Below are 25,224 nucleotides of genomic sequence, written 5' to 3' on the forward strand. Positions count from 1 at the left end.
TTCGAACTTGACCTGCTTATGGACAAAAAAAGAATCTGTGCAAAGTTTCAGCTCAATATCTCTATTTTTAAAGACTGTAACGTGATTTCAACAGACAGAGGGACGGCCATGTCCGTCCCTCTAGATCGTCTTAGATTTTTTCGCTGATCAAGAATACCCCTATCCTTCGGTGGTGGGTATAACAAGTAAAAGCATGCTAAGTTCGATCGACCCGAATTTTTTATACCCACTTGGATATTGGAGACCATAGTAGATGTCGTTGTGCAAAATTTCAAGCAAAATCGGATAAGAATTGCGTCCTATAGGGGCTCAAGAAGTAAAATCGGAAAATCGGTTTATATGGGAGCAGTATCAGGTTATGGACCGGTTTAGTGCAGTCAAACCCCATGGCAATAGTCTTAAAGAAACCTGCCTAAAAGATGCACAGTTTGGTTCAATAACAATTCTGTTCGATAACAGTTTTATTTAGCTTAATTTTTTTATGTTAAAATTAAAAGGTGATTTAATTGCTGTATAAAATCCCCCACGTTTGTCAACTAATAAATAAGTTAGACAACCATTTGTTTAGTAGTTAGTTGGAAGTCATAACGAAACACATCGTGCAAAATTTCAGCCACATCGGGTAAGAATTGCGCCCTCTAGGGGCTTAAGAAGTCAAGAACTCACATCGGTTTATATGACTGCTATATCAGGTTATGGGCCGATTTCAACCATACTTAACACAGTTGGAAATCATAACAAAATACCTCATGCTAAATTTCAGCCAAATCGGTTAAGAATTACGCCCTCTAGAGGGTCAAGATCCAAGATCGGTTTATATGCCATCTATATCAGTTTATGGACTGATTTGAACCCTACTTAACATAGTTGTTGAAAGTCATAACAAAATACGTCATGCAAAATTTCAGCCAAATTGGTTAATAATTGCGGCCTCTAGAGGCTCAAGACCCCAGATCGGTTTATATGACCATACTTAGCACAGTTGTTGGAAATCATAATAAAACATTTCATGCAAAATTTCTGCTAAATCGGATAAGAATTGCCCCCTCTTGTGGCTCAAGAAGTCAAGATCCAACATCGATTTATATGGCAGCTATATCAAAACATGGACACATATGGCCCAATCGACCTACACCAATAAGAAGTATTTGTGCAAAGTTTCAAGCGGCTAGCTTTACTCCTTCAAAAGTTCGCGTGCTTTCGACAGACAGACGGACATGACTAGATCGACTTAATATGTCATGACGATTAAGAATAAATATTCTTCATTGGGTCTTAGACGAATATTTCGAGCAATAACAAACGGAATTACGAAATTTGTATACTCTAATCCTATGGCGGAGAGTATAACAAGTAAAAGCGTGTTAAGTTCGGCCGGCCGAATCTTATATACCCTCGCATTTGTCCAGTTATATGCCCAGTATCTCTTTTTAGGCAAACAAAGGATAATGGATAAGAATTTCTATGCTGTTAAAGCTATATTAAGTTATACCCGCATCCTATGGTGGAGGGTATAAAAATGTACTTTAACATACATACATCTGGAGACCACCGTAGCGCAGAGGTTAGCATGCCCGCCTATAACGATGAACGCCTGGGTTCGAATCCTGACGAGATCATTAGAATAGAATGTTCAACGGTGGTTAACCTCGCCAAATCCTGACGAAATTTGTGAGGTACAATGCCATGTAAAATCTTCTCCACAAATAGGTGTCGACATGCCGTTTGGACTCGGCTATAAAAATGGGGGCCCTTATCATTGAACTGAAACTTAAACCGCACTATGTGAGAAGTTTGCTCCTGTTCTCTAATGAAATGTTTGTGGGCAAATTTTCATTTTTCAACAAACATTCCCTTAAAAAAGATATAACTTTTGTAGCCTCCAGCCAACGCAACAAATAACGTTTGCTGTTTTAGCAAAAATTTCTGATGCCCCATTTTCAGCAGATTTTCTTCTGTTACATCATCAAATTTCTATGGGTGGGATCCCTTCTCAATGACTTTCACTAAGTTTTAATACCTTGCGCCAGTGATCTAGAGTATGTCTGGTTCGCATAGAAGTTTATTCAATGTTTACGAGGGCTTAAGGCATATAAAGGCAGATGTTTAACAAGTTTATTCATTTGACTTAATGACACAACTAAAAAAGTTTTTCCCTAGTTCTCTTTTCAATGATCATACAATAAATGCCAAAGCTGTACCGCAAGCACTTGACTTATTGGATACCATAGGAATTTACTTCATTATCCATTTCATTTCCATCACGAGAGATCACACCCAGCAGTCGTAAATGAAAACAAAGATCGCTGTACAATTTCACGTCAACTTTATAGAACATCATTACCAAATGGATCAATGGGTAAGTGGACTAAATTTGCTAATAGGGCAAATGAGAACGAGCCAACTATGTTGCTAGCTACATGGATAGATAGACAATATAAACAAACTATTGTTTACTTTTCCCAGGTGGATATAAAATTAATCATGCTTCTTCTGACCACATGTATGTGTTACCTAAACCTAAAAACATTATCCACCGCAAAGCTGAGGAATACTCAGTCGTAAATGCCAGATAAATGTAAAGTTATGTTTGAACTTGAAAATTTGAATGGGTCTATTAAAACATAAATAATTACTTTTGTTATAAACACTTCTATGGAAATAGTCTTTTGTATTGTTCTTATGTGAATTTCATTCAATATTTATATTTAAGAACTTATTTTGCAATTGTAAACGAAAATAAACATATTTCTATATCCTCTCTTTCTCTCTCTACAACATAATACACAACGAATTGGTCTTAAACAACCTAACATTGAAAACACAAAACCAATAACATTTTACAACAATTACGTGAAACTATGAAGTCACATTAATATAAATTATTTTAAGAATGTTTACATTTTGAAACGTTGTGGCTGATTGATTTATATTCTTTCTAGATTGAGTGATTATGAAAAAAATTACTCATAATCATATAAAATTAGTGAAAATCCGAATTAAAGATTTTTACTTTCGAACATAAACAATAAGTTTTTCGCAGAAATGTGAAATGTATCCACGTGTCTTAGATGAGGCTAATTAATTATTTCCCGGAAATTTATCAAATTTCAAAAAAATTCAATGTATACAAAAATACAGGGTGCGCAAGATAAAATTTCTTATTCAAAAAAACTTTAGAGCAGTGAGTTGGGCAGGAAGGGGGTCGAGAAAGGGTGAATCTGGATGGGGAAGTTCTTCCTCACAGACTCGTTCCTGGACGTTATTCGATTCTGTCTTGGGTTAACTCATTTCGGGGAAGGGAAAGTGTCGCTGAACCCAGAAATGGAGGCAGTCAGTTGTGCGTTCTCCTCACCGTTTTGCTCGCAAACAAGCAGTTGCTATAGGAATTTCTGACGAATTCTCCATCAAGACCTTAAATTTCATTCCTATAAATTGGCTGTTGTGAAGAATTAACTGAACGCGATTTTGTTGCCCGTCAAAATACAAGTGAAATGCTTATTGCAAACCTGCCTGAAAACGAGGTAGTTTTTGCCAGTGACGAGGCTCTCTTTTATATATCCGGCTGCGTCAACAAGCCAAACATGCGTTATTGGAGTTGTGTAAATCCGCGTGAACTTCACCAGAAGAAAAAACAAATGAGTTACTGTTTGGTGTTCGACGCCATTGCCAACATACCGATTGATTTGCTGCAAAGAGTGGACACGAATTTTAAAAAATCTACTTAATCAGTGTATGCGCAATGGGGGTCGACATGAAGAGTCCAATAACTGATCCACAAACTCAAGAAGTCTAATCAGGGTATCTGTCTATAGGACATGGTTATGGCTCATCTTTGAAATGTATTAAATGAGGTCGACGATTAATATTTTTCAACAAATCCTATAAAATCTGACATCTACACTTTGTTCGACGTTTTGGTAAGTTACAAAGAAATACACTAATTTGCAATATTATGTGTCAAAGTATTGTTATAGGGCATAAAAGTCATTATAATTTGTTACAAAGACTGGCGATTTTATCCCAATGAGTCCCATGTTCTCAATGTAAATCATTGAATTGGAGTATTACAGTAAAATCTGATTTATTTGAGGAACATGAGCCTTTATTAAAAGCCCGTAATTTTTGAATCCTTTAAATATTATCTATAAAGTAAATTGAAATGATATTATTTACATTGGTTCCTCAATTATGGATTAAATAAACTAACTATGTTAATCAATTAGCATATTTTAATCCTTCATATTTAATCCTTTGAATTTCACTACATGTGAGCTCACACTGATAAAGATTTGTGCGAAACAGGCCAAATTTTAATACTTTTAAAAGGGACATTCTTTTTGTTGAAATTGTTTGTACCCACCACCACATTCATTTAGTCATTCCGATTGCAACATATGGAATTATCAATTTCCGACCCTACAAAATGTAAATATTTCTGTTCACAGTAAAATTCCGAGAGAATTTAGCGATATCCGTGTGTCCGTCAGTTGTAATCACGCTGCAGTCCTTAAAAAATGAGATTGAGCTGAAATTTTACACAGACTCGTATTTTTTTTATACCCAGGTTAAGTTCTTGACTATATTTGGAAATAGCTGCCATATAGACCGATCTGGCTATTTAGGGACTTAAGCCCGTAAAAGCCACATGTTTAATCCGATTTCGCTGAAATTTGAAACTGAAAGTTTTACTAAGGGCCCCCATATTCAAACCGAATATGGCTGCCATATAGACCGATATGCCGGTTTAGAGTCTCAAGCCCGTAACAGGCGTATTAATTATCCAATTTCGATGAAATTAAATATGGTTCAGTTCAGACCATATTATATATGGTCTGAACCGATTTAGGGTCCGATCTGCTGATTTAGGGTCTTAATCCTATAAAAACCGCAATTATTATCCGATTTTGCTGAAATTTGAAAGAGTGAGTTAATTAATACCTCCCGATATCCGACTCAAATATGGTTCAGATCGATCTTTATTCAACTATAGCTGCCATATGGAGCGATTTGCCGATTAAGGATCTTGAGCCCATCAAAGCTGCATTACCCGATTTCGCTGAAACTTGGAACAGTGAGTTGTTTTAAGCCTTCCGTTACCACACCTAAATATGGTCCAGATCGGACAATATTTAGATATAGCTGCCATATAGGCTGATCTGCCAATTAAGGGTCTTAAACCGATAAAGGCCATTATTATTATTAGATCCCGCTAAAATTTGAAAAATGGAGCTGTTTTAATCTTCTCATCATCTGACTAAAGTATGGCCCAGATCGGTCTTTCATCAAATATAGCTGCCATATAGACCAAAGGACCGATTTGGCCCATATAGAATCCCAATTGACCTACACCCAATAAGAAGTATTTGTGTAAAATTTGAAGGGCCTAGCTTTACTCCTTCGAAAGTTAGCGTGCTTTCGACAGACAGACAGGACTAGATCGACTTAAAATGTAATGATGATGAAGAATATATATACTTTATGGGGTCATAGACCCATATTTCGAGGTTTTACAAACAAAATGATGAAATTAATATACCTCCACCCTACGGTTGAGGGTATAAAAACTATTGTAAAATAATTTGGATTACGAAGTAAGATTACTCCTTTTTTTAAACGAAAAAAATTAATGGGGATATTTTTACGATTTTTCTGCGTTTTGTTCTCTCATGACTTGCAACAAAAAATAATATTGCCCGATTGTTTAACAATAGCATTCAAAATGCGAAATTCGGGCAATCTGAGTCGATTTCGATGAAATTTCACACGCATTAAAACATCAAATAAACACCTCATGCTAAATTTTGTTAAGACCGGACCAAAATTGACACTAGAACTGCCTTAAAAGGTCATATCGGAAGAAAGTTGAATATGGGAGTTTTTGCTAAGTCTGATCCGATTTTGTTCAAAATCAATTGCATCCATGTGCAACAAATGTGACTTGTACCTTGATGGCATGGAAACTGTGTCTGTAGAGCAGACAAACTATCCATTACACTATCGATGATATCGATATTTAACTGTTTGTCTGAATATCAATTGATGTTTTCCTATCAATGCTATCGGCAAAGTTAAATTTTTTGAAAATTTTAACAAAATTAAGCGATCCGACACTGTATCCTATAAGATACGTTGCACCTATAAAAGCGTACTTTTCATCCGATTCGGCTAAAATTTTATAATATGGTTTCTCTCATGACTTGCAACTGACTTTATAAAATTTGTTTTTTTCGGTCTGTGCATTGATATTGAAATATAGGTGATGAGAAATTAACGATAGTATCAATACTTACGATATTTATTATTAGAAATATTGGATGTTGCGATTATCGATAGTTCTATCTGTCTGTCCATTGGACATAGCTAAATCCCACCAGCAAGTGATTCTAAGCCAATCGGTATACTTATCAATGGGTCTAGCTCTTCATTTTTAGCGTTGCAAACAATTGCACAAAGTTATAATACCTTGTACCACAGTGTTGGTGTAGGGTATGAAAATCAAACCAAAGAGACAATTGTATTACAGCTCATTCATTTAGCCATATTGCGAGAAGTTGTCATGGTGGCATTTTCATTAGCTGACAAATGCTGTGTTTTAGGCCTTCTGTAATGCAAGATTCTAGAAGTTTAGTGCGCATGTGTACGAGCTCTATTGTAACGTCATTAGTATTTAAGAGAAGGGCAGCAGTTTCCCCACTGTGTCCTCCATTTTTAAATCTTAAAAGTATAGGCGATATGTTTAAAAATTGAGTTTTCAAAAAAGATGCATTTGAACGTCATTTGTAAAGCAACGTTAAATTCAGTGAGCGATCTAAATTCGAAACAGAAGATTGTATTCCTCAGTATATGTGTATCGACTTAAATTTAAAGATGGGTTTGTTGTTTCAAAGTTTTGCTTCTTTGACTCGAAATTACTACCTTCATATTTTTGATCTTTCTTGAGCTGGTATATTCATCAAATAGAAATATAAGGTCAAAATCATATCTACAATTAATAATTTCCAAATTAATGTTATAAAGTAACATATATCTATTCGGAGTCCATTAAATGATACTGATGCAAAAAAAATTAAATTCCTGCGAGCCATAAATTTTTCTAAGCAAACATACTTCACAGTTCTGCAAATAAATTTAGGTGTTACTCATCTCTTTGTGAAAGGAACATAAATAGTCAGAGAAACTAGTGTGCTGTGTATTTTCAGCATTTTTTAATTGTTTCCCTGTACCTCTTCTTCATCACCGCCATCACCCATTTTGAGATTTGTATTTACCCAAAACTTAGGAAATATTAAAGTTTTTTTTTTTATTTAATACGAAATCTCCAAATCACCTATAGCACATCACAATAGAACCGCAACACAAATCGTACAAAGTATTCTTCGATTGTTTAACTCCTAACGCTCATTTCTAATGTAAATATTTATTTTATAGATGGATAGATTGAGATATAGATGACTGGTGCCCTCTCCTTGCCAGAGGTGAGAGGGGAAACCAGCACTAGCAGAAAGCCAATCTAATTCTGCCAAATAAAAAATCTCAATCTAAACACACTTACCCTCCACTTACACAAACGTACATACCCTCCTTTAGCGCATGAATGTTCATCGAAAAAAAAGAACACTTCCATTACTGTGAAGTGGGTACTTTTCTCATAAGTACTGGTAGTTGCTGGTGCGAACCGACTTGCTTGGGTTTTCTTTTTTCCAAAATTTCCATTTTTCAAGTTTAGTAAAATCTAAACAGAAGCATTTGTGTTTAGCTTGTGGTTTCAGGAAATCTTTTCAAAGCTATAAAAAGATGTGCTATCAAACAAATTGTTCTCTTTAAATTTCTGGGTTAAATTTTTACCTAAATCAATGGTGAGTCATCTGAGAATGTGGATCATTAGGGGAAATTCAAATGAGTTCATGTAATTGGAGTTTATTGGGTCAACTCCAAGTTAACTTCACCTAATTGTATACATGTATAGAATTGAGAATATTATGTTCCATTTTCAAAGTATGCAAAGAATTTTTACATCAACTCTGATGACTATGTTTTCTGATAATTTAATGTTTGTTTATTGTTTTTATTTTTGTTGCCCATCCAACTACAATACATACATAATAAGTTATAACCATGGGCAAACAAACTCATTGGCCACAGAATTTGTCGTATAAATCCCATTCCCTTCTATAAACATTTTCCGGCAGAACGTTTATTATTCATTGACTGGATACCAAAAAAGAAAAATAAATGTCTACAACAACGCTTTTGGAAACCACACATGTCTGCTATATATAAAAGGACAGACAAACGCTCGACGCTAATACGTCATGTCAACCATAATATTATAAGGAAATGTTGGACATATATCATTAGGCCTTTAATTGTATATGGTATTATGTGTGATTATACATAATAAGTTTGCCTTTCTGCCCATAAAGAAAACATTGCAGTTCTACGTTTTTGGCAAAACGAAGCTTTTATTATGTGCTTTCTTTGACGAGCAGACCATGACAATGAATTGGGCAGTTTACAGCAAATTCCTCAAAATGGTTCGATTGTTAAAAAAATTTTGTATTTAATATGCAATGTTTGCAGCAATTTTGTTTGTAGTTACATTTCTACAATAAAAGCCAGTCAGGAAAGAAAAGTTGACCATATTATATAACTAGCCGAACTGGCCCCGCTCCGCTGAGCCTTCTTTTACTATCCAATATATTTTTAGGGAGGGGACACTTGTAGGCTATGACGCTGAACGCGTTCGAATCCTGGCGAGAACATCGGACAAAAGGCGTTTATCCCCTCTTGATGTCGGCGACATTTGAGAGGTACAAGCCGTGCATGGGCATTTAAAATTTTTTCCCCAAAGAGGTGTCGCACTGCGGAACGCCGTTCGAACTCGGAAGGGTGTTTTGAGGCTGGGGCGACCATCGGCACTTTGCACTGAAAATATATATCAAATTCGTTCTTTATTCCCAACGAAAATGGGGTGCTTTAGGGCGTACCCCAAAACACTTGGCTCCAAAATTGGATATCAAATTCGGTTTCTACTCTCAAATACCTTTCATTTGAGTCCCATATTGTCATAATGGGTCAAATAACCCATTTGCCGTATCTTTGAAGGAAAATCGCTACCTAGACTTGAACGCAAATGTTAATGTCGTTTTCGTAATCTACACCCTAATACCTTTCATGTGAGTCCCATATAGCCATGGTTCGCTAATATGCCCATTTGGGGGTGGGCGACCTCCCATTACTTGGACCTAATATTTTATGCCACATTTGTAATCTACTGATTAATACTTTTCATTTGAATTCCATATTGACATGAACTTCGAATATATCTGTTGAGAGATGTTTTGGGGTTGGGGGGGGCTGCTGGGTACTTAGACCCAAATTTTTATACCATATTCGTTTTCTGGTCTCCAATACCTTTCATTTGATACCCATATTGTGCCCATCGGACCACTTTCGGATATAGATGGCGTTTTTGGGGTAAGGGGAAGGTTCGCCTCCACCCTATATCTAAAAAATTATATAGCCTATGTTTCATTCCAGACAAACGTACACAATCTATGAAAACTTAAAAAAAATCGGTTCAGCAAAGTATCATATAGTCATAATGGGTCTAATGGCGTTTTTGAGAGGTGGCGTGGCCCACTATACTTCGATCTGATTTTGTATGCCAGATTTGAAATCTACCCCCGAATACCTTTCATTTTACCCTATATTTAAATGAACGTCCAATATGTCTGTTTGGGGCGGCCCCTTGGGTACTTAGACTCAAATTTTAAGGCCATTTTCGTATTCTACTCTCCAATACCTTTCATTTGATACCTATATTGTCGCGATCGGTCCACTTTTGATTTTGGGTTATGTTTTTGGCATAAGGGGGAGGATCCGCCCCCCTTTCGATACCGAAAAATTATATAGCCTATGTTTCCTTCCAGCCCAACCTACACAAAATGAGAAAATTTCGAGATAATCGGTTCAGCCGTTTTTCAGTCTATACGGAACAAACAAACCAAGTCCCATATATTCGTGAATGGCTAAAGTGCCCTTGTTAACGTTTTTGTGGGGGTGGGATGACCCCCTATACTTCGACATGAATTTGTATGCCAGATTCGTTACCTACTCCCGAATACCTTTCATTTGGGTCCCATATTGTCATGATCATCAAATAAACCTATTATAAGGGGTTTTGGGGCTGGGGCGGCCCCCCAGGTACTTGAACCTACCATTTATTATGAAATTCGAACTGTACTTTTGAATACCTTTCATTTGAATCCCATACTGTCCCGATCGGGTCACTTTAATTTTTGGGTAGTACTTTTAGGGTATTTCCGATTTCAAAAAATTATATAGCCTATGTTTCCTTCCAGACCAACCTACACAATCTGTGAAAATTCAAGGTAACCGGTTCAGCCGTTTATGAGTCTATACGGAACAAACAAACACAAGTTGAATTTTATATATAAGATAGAGCATTCTGTTATCCGATCAACCCATACAACATTTTATGGATGTAGCTTACAATGTTAATACCTGAAGCTTTGAAGGTTAACATCGGAACGTATATATGTAATCTTATGGTACATATTGCAGTGAAATGAAGTAAACACATATACGAGTATTGATCTCGAAGACGTTAAATCTTGTTTAGGATACTTAAACTGGAGAATGGTTATATAGGGGCTATATCAATCAATGCCATTTGTTAAAGATTATAGAATGCTACGCGTGAAATTTTCTCCCCGTTAAGCTTTGGTTATGATTCGCAACCATGTGTCGGCTTAAACTATTGGGTTGCCCAAAAAGTAATTGCGGATTTTTCATATAGTCGGCGTTGACAAATTTTTTTACAGCTTGTGACTCTGTAATTGCATTCTTTCTTCTGTCAGTTAGCAGCTGTTACTTTTAGCTTTCTTTAGAAAAAAAGTGTAAAAAAGTATATTTGATTAAAGTTCATTCGAAGCTTTATTAAAAATGCATTTACTTTCTTTTAAAAAATCCGCAATTACTTTTTGGGCAACCCAATATTTTATTTTTGTCGGTTCTGATCAATCAATAAGAAGCAACAAACTGACTTGATTTATTTTCCATTTCGTCATATGTTAAACACTTTAAAACTTAATGACATTCGTCGAAATTATATCCTTTAACTGCATCTTTAGTGAATACCACCTATGATGAAAATCTTTCTCAACCCAAAACATATATGCACTTGCCATGGACTGTAATGTAAACATATTTTAATTGTCATAAAGATTCACATATGCTCCCATCTCAGTCTGTTCTTCTTATGTAGAGGGCATACATACAAATATGGGAATGTGTGGCCCACAGCAATGGACACAGTGTTCGGCTTATTTGTTTGCTTTTTTATTCTGGTCAGACATTGGCACTACAAGTCAGACAGACTGCGGCGGTGATGGCGGTCACACAATGATCGCACCACATGTCCTACCTCATAATAAACCATAACACTACGACGAATCTGAAATGAAGCCGCAAGGCAAGAATATTAGCGTTTACTTTTGTTTGGGCCATTTCGGTTGCCGGCTTTTGTATGCCTGTATGTCGTAATTCTCTTTGTGTTGCCCCTCATTGTAACAGAGGGAGGTACACTCTAGTAATGGTACCTCACCGTCTGTGCCTCATCGTCGTCATATTCAGTTCGTTAACTTAGGTCAAGTAATTGCAACACTACACAGACAAAACAATCCCAAATAAAAAATCCAAAAGCCAAGAAAGAAGCGGCCGGCAAAGAAGAATTATAAAGAATTTATTACACTCGTGTCGGGGATAAGTCCACAAACGAGATGAAGATGGTCATAAATTAAAACACAGCCAAAAACAAAATATTGCAGTTTGGAATCTTTTATGAGAGATTTATTTTATAAGTTTAATGGTAAACGACTTCTTGAGAAAAAAAAAACTAGCTTTTAAAGCAAATAAGAGTGACTAACTGAAAAATGTTTCAAATTATGGTGGATAGTTAAAAGATGTGCCCAACTGTTGATAGTTTTACCTCGAAACGTTTTATTTAGCCATTATCGGTACAAGAAACGCACTAACTAGCCAAATGCTTAAAAATTTTAGTCACATCTTATTCAGGACATACTTGAGGTGGTGAGGTGGTAAGCCCCAGTAGCGCAGAGGTTAGCATGTCCGCCTATGACGCTGAACGCCTGGTTTCGAATCCTGGCGAGGCCATCAGAAAAAATTTTCAGCGTTGGTTTTCCCCTCCCAATGATAGCAACATTTGTGAGGTACTATGCCATGTAAAACTTCTCTCCAAAGAGGCTATAAAAAGGAGGCCCCTTATCATTAAGCTTAAACTTGAATCGGACTGCACTCATTGATATGTGAGATGTTTGAACCTGTTCCTAATGGTATGTTCATTAGCAAAATTTCCATTTTTTTACTTGAGGTGGATGTAAAAGTCGTAGTAGATGTGATCGTGCAAAATTTTAGGAATTTCACATTCTTGTAACTGTATCAAGGTATGTAACTATTCGAACTATTCTTGACACAAGAATCTGGCCAAGTATGGCCGAGCATCATAATTCGAACACTTCAAACTCAATACACCTAAGCTCTAGACCTAAATTTTAAATTATCACAAAGTCTATTATTTAATATTTATTTTGTATAAAAACTGTGACTAATTCCAAATTTTCAGTTTTCAATTGCTTCCTAATAGTTTCATATAGAAACTTCTTCGTGTATTCCTTTATTTTTCTCTTTATCTCAGTCTTGCATTTTAACCCACATTAAAGAAACTTCTTACTGACACAGAAGCTGAAATACTATTTTATATGTAACATTGCTTAAAATGATAATAATATAAATTGTATGCAATGTAATGTTGTTTTTTGTTTTAATATCATTGTTTTTCTTTTACAGTGGTCTTGTTGAATACATAGACCATTTCTAGGAACTACAGATATATATAAGATCATGGGCCACCGAAGAAATGTATGATTACTAACAACTAATAATTATGCCGTGTTAATGACCTTTTTAAGAATTAAATACTATTGTTAAAAACTAATTTTTATTCCCTCCACCATAGGAAGGGGGTGTACAAATTTCGTCATTCTTTTGTAACTCCTCGAAATATTCGCCTCAGACCCCATAATGTATATACATTCTTGATCGTCATGACATTTTATGTCGATCTAGCCATGTCCGTCCGTCTGTCTGTCGAAAGCACGCTAATTTCGAAGGAGTTAATCTAGCCGCTTGAAATTCATCATCTTTTCATTTCATCTTTTGATGTAGCTGCCATATAAACGGATCTTTGATCTGGGGTCTTGACTTCTTGAGCATTAAGAGGGCGCACTTCCTATCCGATTTGGCTGAAATTTTGCACGACGTGTTTTGTCATGACTTCCAACCAAGTATGGTTCTAATCAGTTCATAACCTGATATAGCTGCCAGATAAACCGAACTTGGATCTTGACTTCTTGAGCCACTACTTGGGGCAATTTTTATCCGATTTGGCTGAAATCTTCCTTGAGGTGTTTTTTTATGATTTCCAACAAGTGTGCCAAGTACGGGTGAAATCGATGCATAACCTGATATAGCTGTCATGTAAACCGATCTGGATCTTGACTACTTGAGCCTTTAGAGGGCGCAATTCCTATCGGATTTGGCTGAGATTTTGTACGACGTGTTTCGTCATGACTTCCAACAACTGTACCAAGTATGGTTCCAATCGGTTCATAAACTGATATAGCTGCCATATAAACCGATCTTGAATCTTGACTTCTATAACCCTTCAATATACGTGTCAAGTATGGTCTGAATCGGTCTATAACCTAATACAACTCCCCTATAAAACGATCTCCCTATTTTACTTTATGAGCGCCTAAAGGGCGAAATCCTTATTCGATTTGGCTGTAATTTTACACAATGACTTCAACTGTGGTCTCCAATATTCACTACATTATGGTCCGAATCGGACCATAACTTGATATAGCTCCAATAGCATAGAAATTCTTTTATTTTATCCGTTTGTTTGCCTAAAATCAGACACCAGGAAGAGAACACGACAAATGCGATCCATGGCATGGTGGAAGGTATATAAGATTCGACCCGGTCGAACATAGCACGCTTTTACTTGTAATCAACTTTCAAAAGGGATGATATTTTCTTACTGACTTTTCATTACAATGTTTACAAGCCAACAAGACCATTTGCTTGTGAGTTTATTTAAAAAGAAGATTATTTGTGATATAAGTTCAAGAGTAATAGTGAAATTGCGTTATAATTGGCTGAAAATTAAAACCGACTACTGTTGGCGAACTCAAATACCTCAAAGTGGACGAAATGTTTTCGAATCGTAAATCGTTACAATGATGCTAGAAGCGTTACCAAACGACATATAATGAGCAAAGATCTGAAAATATTCAGTGAATGTACGCAAAACGAGCTCAAAACAAAGCCTCACAAATTCCAAAAGGTACACGATCATACAACAAAGCTGAACAAAAGTTAGACTCGAAAGAGCAAAGCAGTTGTTGTGCTTGCGCGAACGTGCTAAATTTGCAAAGGTCGTGTTCGCTAAAGAGAAAATTTTCCCATCTGATAATTTCGTAAACTCCCAAAATGATTGTATTTACTTTACCAAGTGCACGTACAAGAATTTGACCCTACGAACGGGCAGCCGAATTAATTGTCATTTCAAGTGACTGCTGATGGCCACCCTCCAATCGTCTTCATCATGCCTGGCGTCAAAGTATGTGCGACTTACTAGAGGATGTTACTTTGCAGCCATGGACACGAAAACATTTCCGTCGTAGACCACGGATGTACCAACAAAATTCGGCACCGTTAAGCACGTCTCAACCAAGAATAATGATGGCAGAGCAAGCCGAAAATGTAGCTAATATCGGAAACATGCGTAATGTTTACGAGTCAATAAAATAAATGAGCGACAGAAATATAGGGCCAATGGCAATAATAAAAGATGAGGAAGGAGTAGAATTAACCACGCCCGAACAGCAATTAGAGCGATGGCGCGGTTTCTTCAGTTCTGAAAGATCAGCAACCGATGACTCAAGCTCCAACCTAATCCCCCTGTGCGCCGAAACCCACGCAGGGATATATCTACAGCCCCACCCACCTGCGAAGAAATTGAAGGCGTTCGGATCTCGCTCAAAAACGGCAAATCAGCCGGCCCTGACAACATACCTGCTGAACTGTTGCGGTATGTGGCACACACCATGGCTTAAGCGATAACCACAATAATAAGAGAGGCCTGTGATACAAACGCTGTGCCCTTGGAATAGAAGAAATGGCTCACGGTGAAAGTCTCAAAAAAGGGTAAACTTACCCAGTGTAAAAACTGGAAGAGGATTACTAACCGCAAAGTCTCCTTCCTGGAGCATTAACGACTTCCTTGAAGACATAGAATACGCGGATGACATATGCTGTCTATGTGCATCGCTTTGAGCACATAAAGGCGAAAATAGAAGGATCGAATGAAAAGCTGTCAACGTGGGCCTGAAGATCAACATAGCAAAGGCCAAATTGATGAGTATTAGGAATATCAAATTTGACGCCGCTCACTATAAACGATCATGTCATTGAAGACGTTGACAACTTTTCCTATCTTGGCAGCAAAATAACAAAGGACGAAGGATCGGAAGCAGACATACGGGTACGTATCAACAAGGCTAGAAGCGTATTTCTTAAACTCAACAAAGTTTGGAGATGCAGCGACATCTCACATAATAGAAAAGTCAGAAACTTCAACAGTAGAGTGAAATCTTGGAGCTTGACGTAAGAGACAACCCGCAAGATCCAAGTTGTTATTAATCGATACCAGCGACAAATACTTCATAAATGTCGATGTAGAAATCTGAAAGAGAAAATAGACTTGATTGGCTCATATCCTTCGTCGACCGCACGATGATACAGCGAGAAATGTTCTAGACTGGAAACCGCAAGGAGAGCGAAGTAGGGGACGCCCGAAAACACATAGATACGCTTTGAATCAACCCATACATGGAAATAGGCCAAGGCTTTGGCCAACGATAGATTTAGATGGAGCATGTTCTACAGCTGCGTTAGTATATATCCGAGCTTAGCGCAGAACTCAACATTCGGAAAAATTTCAAAATATCATAAATAATTACTTGAATATCTAACTCTTCCAAAAATACTTCTCCAATATATATCTCATAATAATGTTTACGCTTTTATAACTGAAATGGAAAGGTTGCAAAAAGTTTTGAGTCACGTGTTTCAATGTGTTATTACCCTTCGTTCTAAGATCACCGCAGTCAATTTAGAATACAACTCTATATTCAACTCAGCGGTACTCGCGATTATGTTTTAACCTCTATAGCTACCGTCAACAGGGGTCTCACCGCAGTCATACTTGCATGTACAAGACTAAGTATCATTTGGGTATAAAGATTGCACTAAAATTGTGGCTATTGCTGTCTTGATAGCACATATGGCATACTATATGTCGGTAAAAGCTGTATCTAAATCTAAAACGTAATTAAATCAATTGTATTCGTCCTTGGGCCAAGAAAGTGTTTTGTCCAAAATTTGGAAGCAGTCAGAGAAAATGATCTCCAGAGTTCATGAAAAGTCGATCGATGTACTTTACAATGGATCTAGCTCTTCCTCTTCATAGTATTGCAAACAAATGTACAAAGTTATAATAGCCTGTACCGCAGTAGCTGCTTGGGTAAACTTCGGCAAGGTAGACTTGAAGTATGGTCCTCATTAGTGATCGAAAATATCTGTTTTGAAAAAATCACATTTCGGAGAAAAGTGTGAAAATGCAGGTGAAATTTCATTCTAGCCCTGTGGAAATGGTAATCTAAAGATATAAATCTCAAGTAATATGGCTTACGCCACATCCCCAAAAAACACCCAAATGGAACTTTATGGTTGACGAGTCCTATATGTAACTCGACTAAAAGGTATTATTGAGAAAAGTGTGAATCTTATATTTCAAGCTTAGTTCCTGCTTAGTGATTGAGATAATTTTACCTCTAAAACAATTCCAAATCTAAAAGCAGATCGATAGGAACAATATGATAAGTAAAAGGTTTTCGGGAGTAATGTAAGAATCTGGCAATCAAATTTGGGGTCAATTATCTTCCAGAAGCACCTAAATATACATGTGGACCGATTACACCAATATCGATTCCCCAATAAGTATTTGGAATCTTATATCGGACATTTTAATATATGTAATCGAAATTTCACTTATGAAACATGGATTTGAAGGTAGATAACAAATAATATCAAATGATACCGAGAAGGACCCGTTGGCCTGTAACTCTGGATCCTCTAAGCAGCAGCTTAAAAATATTTAAATAGCGAAGTACATCAGGCCAGCTAGTTCTATTGACCAACATATAGATATAAACTATAATTCGAATATTACTTCTTGAGTTCAAAGTAGTAAAATTTGTGATCTCAATTATCAAATGATGCGTTCAATGTTGATCTTAATAACTGCATTCAATATTGTCTACATCATGTATATTTGTAAATAAATTCGTTCTGCCGAGACATTTTATTTCACATTTCGCAGTAACTTGGATCGCTTTGGAATTCCACATCATATAAATTTCATAAGGGACCATAGCTTGATGTATCACAACTGGCTTATCACCTATATTTACTAAGAGTCCTTTTTAAACTAAAATTCGTTGTTCAATCTAAATCTTTAATAAAATCCATGGCGAAGTTTCAGGCAATGAAAGTAAGACACAGCATATTTCCCATTGAAATAGATTTCAAATGTCACAGATTGCGGTTGATTGGTCCAAAATATTGTGAAATATATTTTTGTACATAACATAGATTTATTATAATTGTACACCTTGTTGAAGAGAACAAACTTTTCAGAGTATGTGGTGTTCATCATTTTAAACCTTCTTTTAAAATTGATATTTTTTATAAATGCACATACAGTAAGGATTCTTCATTCGACCTTTTATACACTTATCACTTTGATTTTCTAGGTATGTATATTTTCACAACTTCCGGTTCCGCTTATAATAATTTTTTGTAATTGTTCATTGGGTTTTTTTTTGTAATTGATTTCATCAGAGGTCCTTTTTTCTCTCTGTATGGTATTGTCTTAATTGATTTGCTGCTTACCGAGACCGCCTTGATAAATCCATATTTGATGAAGATGTTAAGCTACAGCACAATATCCTTTTGTCTTAATGTTAATTGCCTTCCACTTGAACTGTGTGTCACTTAAGCAATAATTGATTGAATTTATCACTTGTCAATACTTGTCAATGCTCATTGAGATAATTTGTATGTTTTTCTTTTATTTTTTGTTTATCTTATTATCCTTATTTGTGGATAGTTATTTTCATTTATCCCGCAGGACCGCGCGTTTTATTTTTTCTTTCAATTCTGGAGCAGACTGTCAGAATTGGCATTCCTTATTGAATGATCAACGAACGAACAACACAACCGTTGTGAAAGAGTGTCAGCCAGCAACTGACCATACCAGCCTATGTGCACTGTAAATGAAGCTCGTCACTGCTCCCCAGCAAAAAGGCGCAACGCGATCGACAAGCGTAGCAGCAGTTTATGTGGTGGCAGAAGTGGCGTCGGTGCCCAAGAATCAACCACATTCAAACGAACACACACGTGTTTGGTAATGATGGTGGTGTTGGTGGTATCCCAGCGGCCAGTGGATCAAACAGAAGCAGCAAAAGCGCCAACACTATGTGGAGCGAGTGAGATTTTTGTTCCATAGATCGATCAATCAGTGACTTGCTACTTCTCTGTGCGCTTGTTCGTTGAAGTACGAACAAATGCGACGACCGCAGGCAAGTTCGTAAATTAGAACATAGGAGCCTTAAAATATTCACACTCCCACAAATGTCACTTCCGCTTTTCAAGGAGTGTGCTCGCCGTACAGTGTCGGCAAAAACTATAACCAAACTTAGACAAATTTAGTGTAAATAGTTTTACTATTGGATTTCATTGGCAGTTTTTTAACAAAACTACTACAAAACGAAGAGCGGATATGAATGCTGATACACCGACTGCTCGTTTTTTTTTTTTTTTTGCTATAAAAATTCTTATCGGCGCCCATACCCCCTTTAAGCAGCTATAGCTTGAATTGGAATTAGGATAACGTTAATCATTTTATGGAAGCTTGTAGCTTGTGTTCTAAACATAGCAATTAACGAGTGATAAGTTTCACTGTTTATTTGATATCTGGCTGTATTCGTACGTTGCATTCCAATTTGAATTTCCAAAGGCATTGCTAAATATACTTTTGGCATGTACTCCCTCATGTTTGATATAATTATAGATTACCGTATACACAACAAAAATCCCACTTTAAAAGTCTAACACATTTTGTGACTTCTACCACACAGACCCTCTGGAGATCAACTGACTGACTAACCGACTAAGCAACTGCAAATATTTTGCAAATAATCTTGGCAATTTTGTCTGATCTTGCAAAGCATCGGCCAATAGACAACGAATAAACAGCACAAACGTTGTGGATGATGGAGCATGGGGCATCGTCGTCCATCGTCATACCACAGCGCGGCAGCAGACGCATCCAACATTCAACCAAAATGCCATCGAGCCCAAGCAAGGAGCCAGCATTAATTCATTCATGCTTCATGCAGCTTAACCCAGCTACCATCGCCATCACCACCAGCAAAGAGAGGCAGAAGGTCGGTTGTTTGCGAAAAATTCACACGATCACTTGTTGACTCTTTTCGTTTCGGTCTTGGCCCGAAAGATGTTGTCTTGTCTTCGCTTGTTGTTCATTATAACGCACAAGTAGTCATCGCGTACGGGTACATGTTAGTACCATTTCTCAATGGCCACATATTGAGAATCTAAAGAAGAGGTTATCATGAAGTTTAAATAATTTTAATTAAAGATTTTTACAATTTTTATTCGGAAATTTTTTATTAAATATCATTAGCTGCATTGTCCTCTGTGCACGGAACTATTGATGTAATACCTAACATACAATTTTTAACATCATAATACATATCTCGAGTTGTTTTTTGTACCCAGCACCCACGCTATCGCTGTGAGAGTTTTCTTAAAATTAGTCCTTCAATAAAAAAAAAAAAAAATTTCAATAAAACTTTGTAGTAAAAAAAATTTTGTCTTTAAAAACAAGTAAAAATACGTTAAGTTCGGCCGGGCCAAATTTTGAATACCCACCACCTCGGGTATATATGTAAACCACTTTTCGACAAAATCCGGTGGAAATGCATACCTTATGCCCTATAGCAGCTATATCGAAATATGTTCCGATTTGGACCAAATACTAATAAGTACAGGTTATTCTTCAATTGTGTATAACAAAATATTTATCATTTTAGTAGCTATATCTAAAAATAAACTGATCTGAACCATATACGACACGGATGTCGAAAAGCCTAACACAAGTCACTGTGTCAAATTTCAGTGAAATCGGTGCCTTTCATGCGGCCAAGACTTTAAATCAAGATATCGGTCTTTATGGCAGTTATATCCAAATCTGGACCGATTTGGGCCAAGTTGCAGAAAAATGTCGAAGAGCCTAACACAACTCACTGTTCCAAATTTCGGCAAAATAAATGCGCCTTTTATGGGCTCAAAACCTTAAATCGAGAGATCGGTCTATATGACTGCTATATCCAAATCTGGACCGATCTGAGCCAAATTGAAGAAAGATGTCGAAAGGTCTAACACAACTCACTATCCCAAATTTGAGCAAAATCGGATGGCTTTTATTGGCCTAAGACCCTAAATCGGAGGATCGGTCTATATGGCAGCTATATCCAAATCTAGACCGATCTAGGCCATATCAGAGATGGATATCGAAGGGCCTAACACAACTCCCTTCCAAATTTCAGCAAAATCAGATAATAAACGTGGCTTTTATGGCCAAAGACCCTAAATCGGCGGATCGGTTTATATGGGGGTGAGGTGTTTACATATATCGGTATGGGTGGCTACCATAGCGGTCAAGGTCAAGACGCCATATGGGTTCAAATCCTGGCGGGAACATGCAAAAGAAATTTTCTGCGGGGTTAGCCCCTCCTAATGCTGGCGACATTTGTAAGGTACTTGTGCCATTTAAAAAATGGTATGGCAGCCATATAAAAACTTTTCCCCAAAGCTGCACGCCGTTCCGATTTTGGGCCTAAGACTCTTGGCCTTAGACTCTTGGCTATAAAATTTGTTCTTGGATTTATATTCTATTCCCAAATACCTTTAATTGTAACCCCATATTTCCATGGTAGGTAAAAATTTGGAGAACTTTTGAGGGTGGCATAGCCCCTCAGATATTTCGACTCGGATGTGGATGTCAAATTCGCTCTCTATTTTCAAGCACCTTCTTTTGAACCCCAAATTACCATAATCGATTACGTGTCCAGTTCGGGGGAGTGCCCAGAACTGGATATCAGATTCGTGGTTTACTCTCAAATATCTTTCACTTCAGTTCCATATTGTACTGATAGGTCTGTATATGTGTTTGGCTGGTATTTGGGTGTGGAGTGGTCCCCCTCGGTGCCCCAACCTAAATTGTCATAACAAGTTTTTGTTTTTTGGTCAGTCGTTTATGAGTCCATACGAAACAAATAAACAAACAAACACAAATTGACTCTTACATATAAGACTAGCAGAGACCGGCCCGCTTCGAAATATATTTTTATTCCTAGTCTATAAAAAAATTTGACAAAATTTAAATTTTACAGATTTCTCCTTCCAAATTCCTTATTCGAAGATTTTTTTTTTAATATCCCGAATAAAAATGATATGGTTAGATCCAATTATATCTGGCATCAGATATATCCGAAAAATTTTTATATATAATTGAATCTAATTGTATCAACTTAGATCTAACAGCATCGTCTTTTGCTGACGTCAATACTCCTTATTTTTTTATTACTCTTGGAAAGTAGTTATGAATTAGAGTTTATTCTTACTCTTTGTGTAAATTAAAAAATGTTTAATATCTTACAGTTTGTAACCATATAACATTTAGAAAAAACTCCCATATATCACATATTACCAATTGTTAAAACCAACAATCACATATTGATCAAATAAAAACAAATGGCAATATATCTTACGTTTTGAGAATTGGAAACTTTGTTAGTAAAATGCCTAATACTTTAGGATTACTCATATGAATATATCGGAATCGATTGATATGTGACATATATCCCTGCTGTTACTATTGGGTTGCCCAAAAAGTAATTGCGGATTTTTTAAAAGAAAGTAAATGCATTTTTAATAAAACTTAGAATGAACTTTAATCAAATATACTTTTTTTACACTTTTTTTCTAAAGCAAGCTAAAAGTTACAGCTGATAACTGACAGAAGAAAGAATGCAATTACAGAGTCACAAGCTGTGAAAAAATTGTCTACGCCGACTATATGAAAAATCCGCAATTACTTTTTGGGCAACCCAATACAATATGTTGGCTACCGTGGAGCTAAGGTTTCCATCTCCTCCTATGACGACGTACGAATCTTCATTGTTTTTTTGTTCTCATATAATATTTTGAACCCCATATTGTCGTAATAGGTCTATTCAGCTGTTTAGTGGGGACGTCTATAGGAGGATTGTGCGCCACACCCCTTCTGTCATTTGAGCACAAATAAGAATGTCGCACTCCACTCATAAATATCTATCACTTGATCCACTATTGTCTAAAAAGGTCCAATAATATTTGAGGCGCTTTTAGGAGGTAAAGCGCCACCTCACAACACAAATTTTAATGTCATACTTGTAATCCACTTCCAAATACCTTTCAGTTGATTCCCTTATAATCAGCTATATGCACATTTGGGGGTGGGCTACTCCCAAATACTTGGAACTCATTTTTTATGACTTATTCGAAATCTACTCCCGAATACCTTTCATTTGAATCCCATATTGATATGAACGTTCAATATGTCTGTTTGACAGAGTTTTGGGGTTGGGGTGGCCCTTGGGTGCTTGATCCCAATTTTTAATACCATATATCTATTTAACCCTCCAATACACTCATAGAAAAAAGTTTTCTAAAAATATCAAACACTGTCTATCTAGAACACGTATGTAAATGTGTGTCTCAGTGGATGTCTATAATCACCACTAAATCTATAACCTTTTTTTCTTTAAATTTAGATAAACAAGGCCATGTCAGTCATGCGCACATGAATAGAGCAATAACAAACATACGAGCTAGCATTTCACATTTCCAAAATGTATACCAATGGATGGATTAGATAGCTTCTTTATAGTAATATTCCGAAATTTAAATCATATCTTCCAATAAATTTATATTATTTATTTAATATATATATATTATTATTTATTTAAAATATATTTTATTTATAAAAAAAAAGTCTAAACATGATTAAAATAATCAAAACAAGTAACATGCAATCATAAACTTTAGCACAGAAATTTTTTTCTGCAGACTTGTGTACTTAAAACAGCAGATTTAGTTTGCTGATTTAGCTTACCGAAATGTTTGCTAATACAGCAGCCCTTTGTTGGCTGAAATAGCAGTAATGTCTGCTTTCCCATTTTCAGCAGACAAAACTGCTGTTTTAGCAAACATTTTAGCTGTTTTAAATAACAAATTTGCTTGAGTGTACCTCCCATTTGTTACCCATATTGTTGCTATCGGTCCACTTTTGATTTTGGGTGGTACGGAGAGGTCTCCCCTCCTTCCGATTTCAACAAATTATGCAATCTATTGCTACTTCCTGCCCATATTCGTAATGTACTCCCGAACACCTTTCATGTGAGTCTCATAATGATCGTCTTATAATTTTTTGATACCGCCCCGCTTCCGGTATCAAAAAATTATAAATATTAAAACGCAGAAAATGTTACCAGTGCAGGTCTGTTTGTTTTCCATGAGGTGCAAACGTCGTTTGCCAATCTGTCAAAATAAAACGAGAGAAACAGTTTACATATTTGTAAAATGTATGAATTAAATTTAAACAAGTAAAAGCGTGCTAAGTTCGGCCGGGCCGAATCTTGTATACCCTCCACCATGGATCGCATATGTCGAGTTCTTTTCCTGGCATCTCTTCTTAGGCAAAAAAAGGATATAAGAAAAGATTTGCTCTGCTATTAGAGCGATATCAAGATATGGTCCGGTTTGGACCACAATTAAATTATATGTTGGAGACCTGTGTAAAATGTCAGCCAATTCGAATAAGAATTGCGCCCTTTGTGGGCTCAAGAAGTAAAATAGAGAGATCGATTTATATGGGAGCTGTATCTGGCTATAAACCGATTCAGACCATAATACACGTATGTTAACAGTCATGAGAGAATCCGTCGTACAAAATTTCAGGCAAATCGGATAATAATTGCGACCTCTAGAGGCTCAAGAAGTCAAGATCCCAGATCGGTTTATATGGCAGCTATATCAGGTTATGAACCGATTTGAACCATATTTAGCACAGTTGTTGGATATTATAACAAAATACTACGTGCCAAAATTCATTCAAATTGGATAAGAATTGCGCCCTTTGTGGGCTCATGAAGTAAAATAGAGAGATCGATTTATATGGAAGCTATATCAGGCTATAAACCGATTCAGACCATAATAAACACGTATGTTAATGGTCATGAGAGAATCCGTCGTACAAAATTTCAGGCAAATCGGATAATAATTGCGACCTCTAGCAAATAACGAAATACTACGTGCCAAAATTCATTCAAATTGGATAAGAATTGCGCCCTCTAGAGGCTCAAGAAGTCAAGACCCAAAATCGGTTTATATGACAGCTATATAAGGTTATGGACCGATTTGAACCATACTTGGCACAGTTGTTGGATATCGTAACAAAACACGTCGTGCAAAATTTCATTCCAATCGGATAAGAATTGCGCACTCTAGAGGCTCAAGAAGTCAAGACCCAAGATCGGTTTATATGGCAGCTATATCAGGTTATGGACCGATTTGAGCCATACTTGGCACAGTTGTTGGATGTCATAACAAAACACGTCGTTCAAAATTTCATCCCAATCGGATAAGAATTGCGCACTCTAGATGCTCAAGAAGTCAAGACCCCAGATCGGTGTATATGGCAGCTATATAAGGTTATGAACCGATTTGAACCATACTTGGCACAGTTGTTGGATATAATAACAAAACACGTCGTGCAAAATTTCATTCCAATCGGATAAGAATTGCGCACTCTAGAGGCTCAAGAAGTCAAGACCCAAGATCGGTTTATATGGCAGCTATATCAGG

General features: G+C 36.6%; 1 protein-coding gene across 3 annotated transcripts in view; it reads right to left on the reverse strand.

The window, feature by feature from the left end:
- LOC106080432 (papilin) overlaps positions 1-18,486 on the reverse strand; it is an 82,263-nt gene extending 63,777 nt beyond the window's left edge. For 2 of the 3 annotated variants that reach the window (XM_013241825.2, XM_013241823.2), the window contains exon 1: positions 18,127-18,486. In XM_013241825.2, coding sequence (XP_013097279.2) covers positions 18,127-18,149 — 23 coding nt within the window. In that variant the 5' untranslated portion in view covers positions 18,150-18,486. The remainder of the gene's footprint in view (positions 1-18,126) is intronic. The other variant, XM_013241820.2, reaches the window with a different exon arrangement.
- Between the last annotated feature and the right edge of the window lie 6,738 nt (positions 18,487-25,224).

This window comes from Stomoxys calcitrans, chromosome 2 (assembly GCF_963082655.1).
Source record: "Stomoxys calcitrans chromosome 2, idStoCalc2.1, whole genome shotgun sequence".
NCBI lineage: Eukaryota > Metazoa > Arthropoda > Insecta > Diptera > Muscidae > Stomoxys > Stomoxys calcitrans.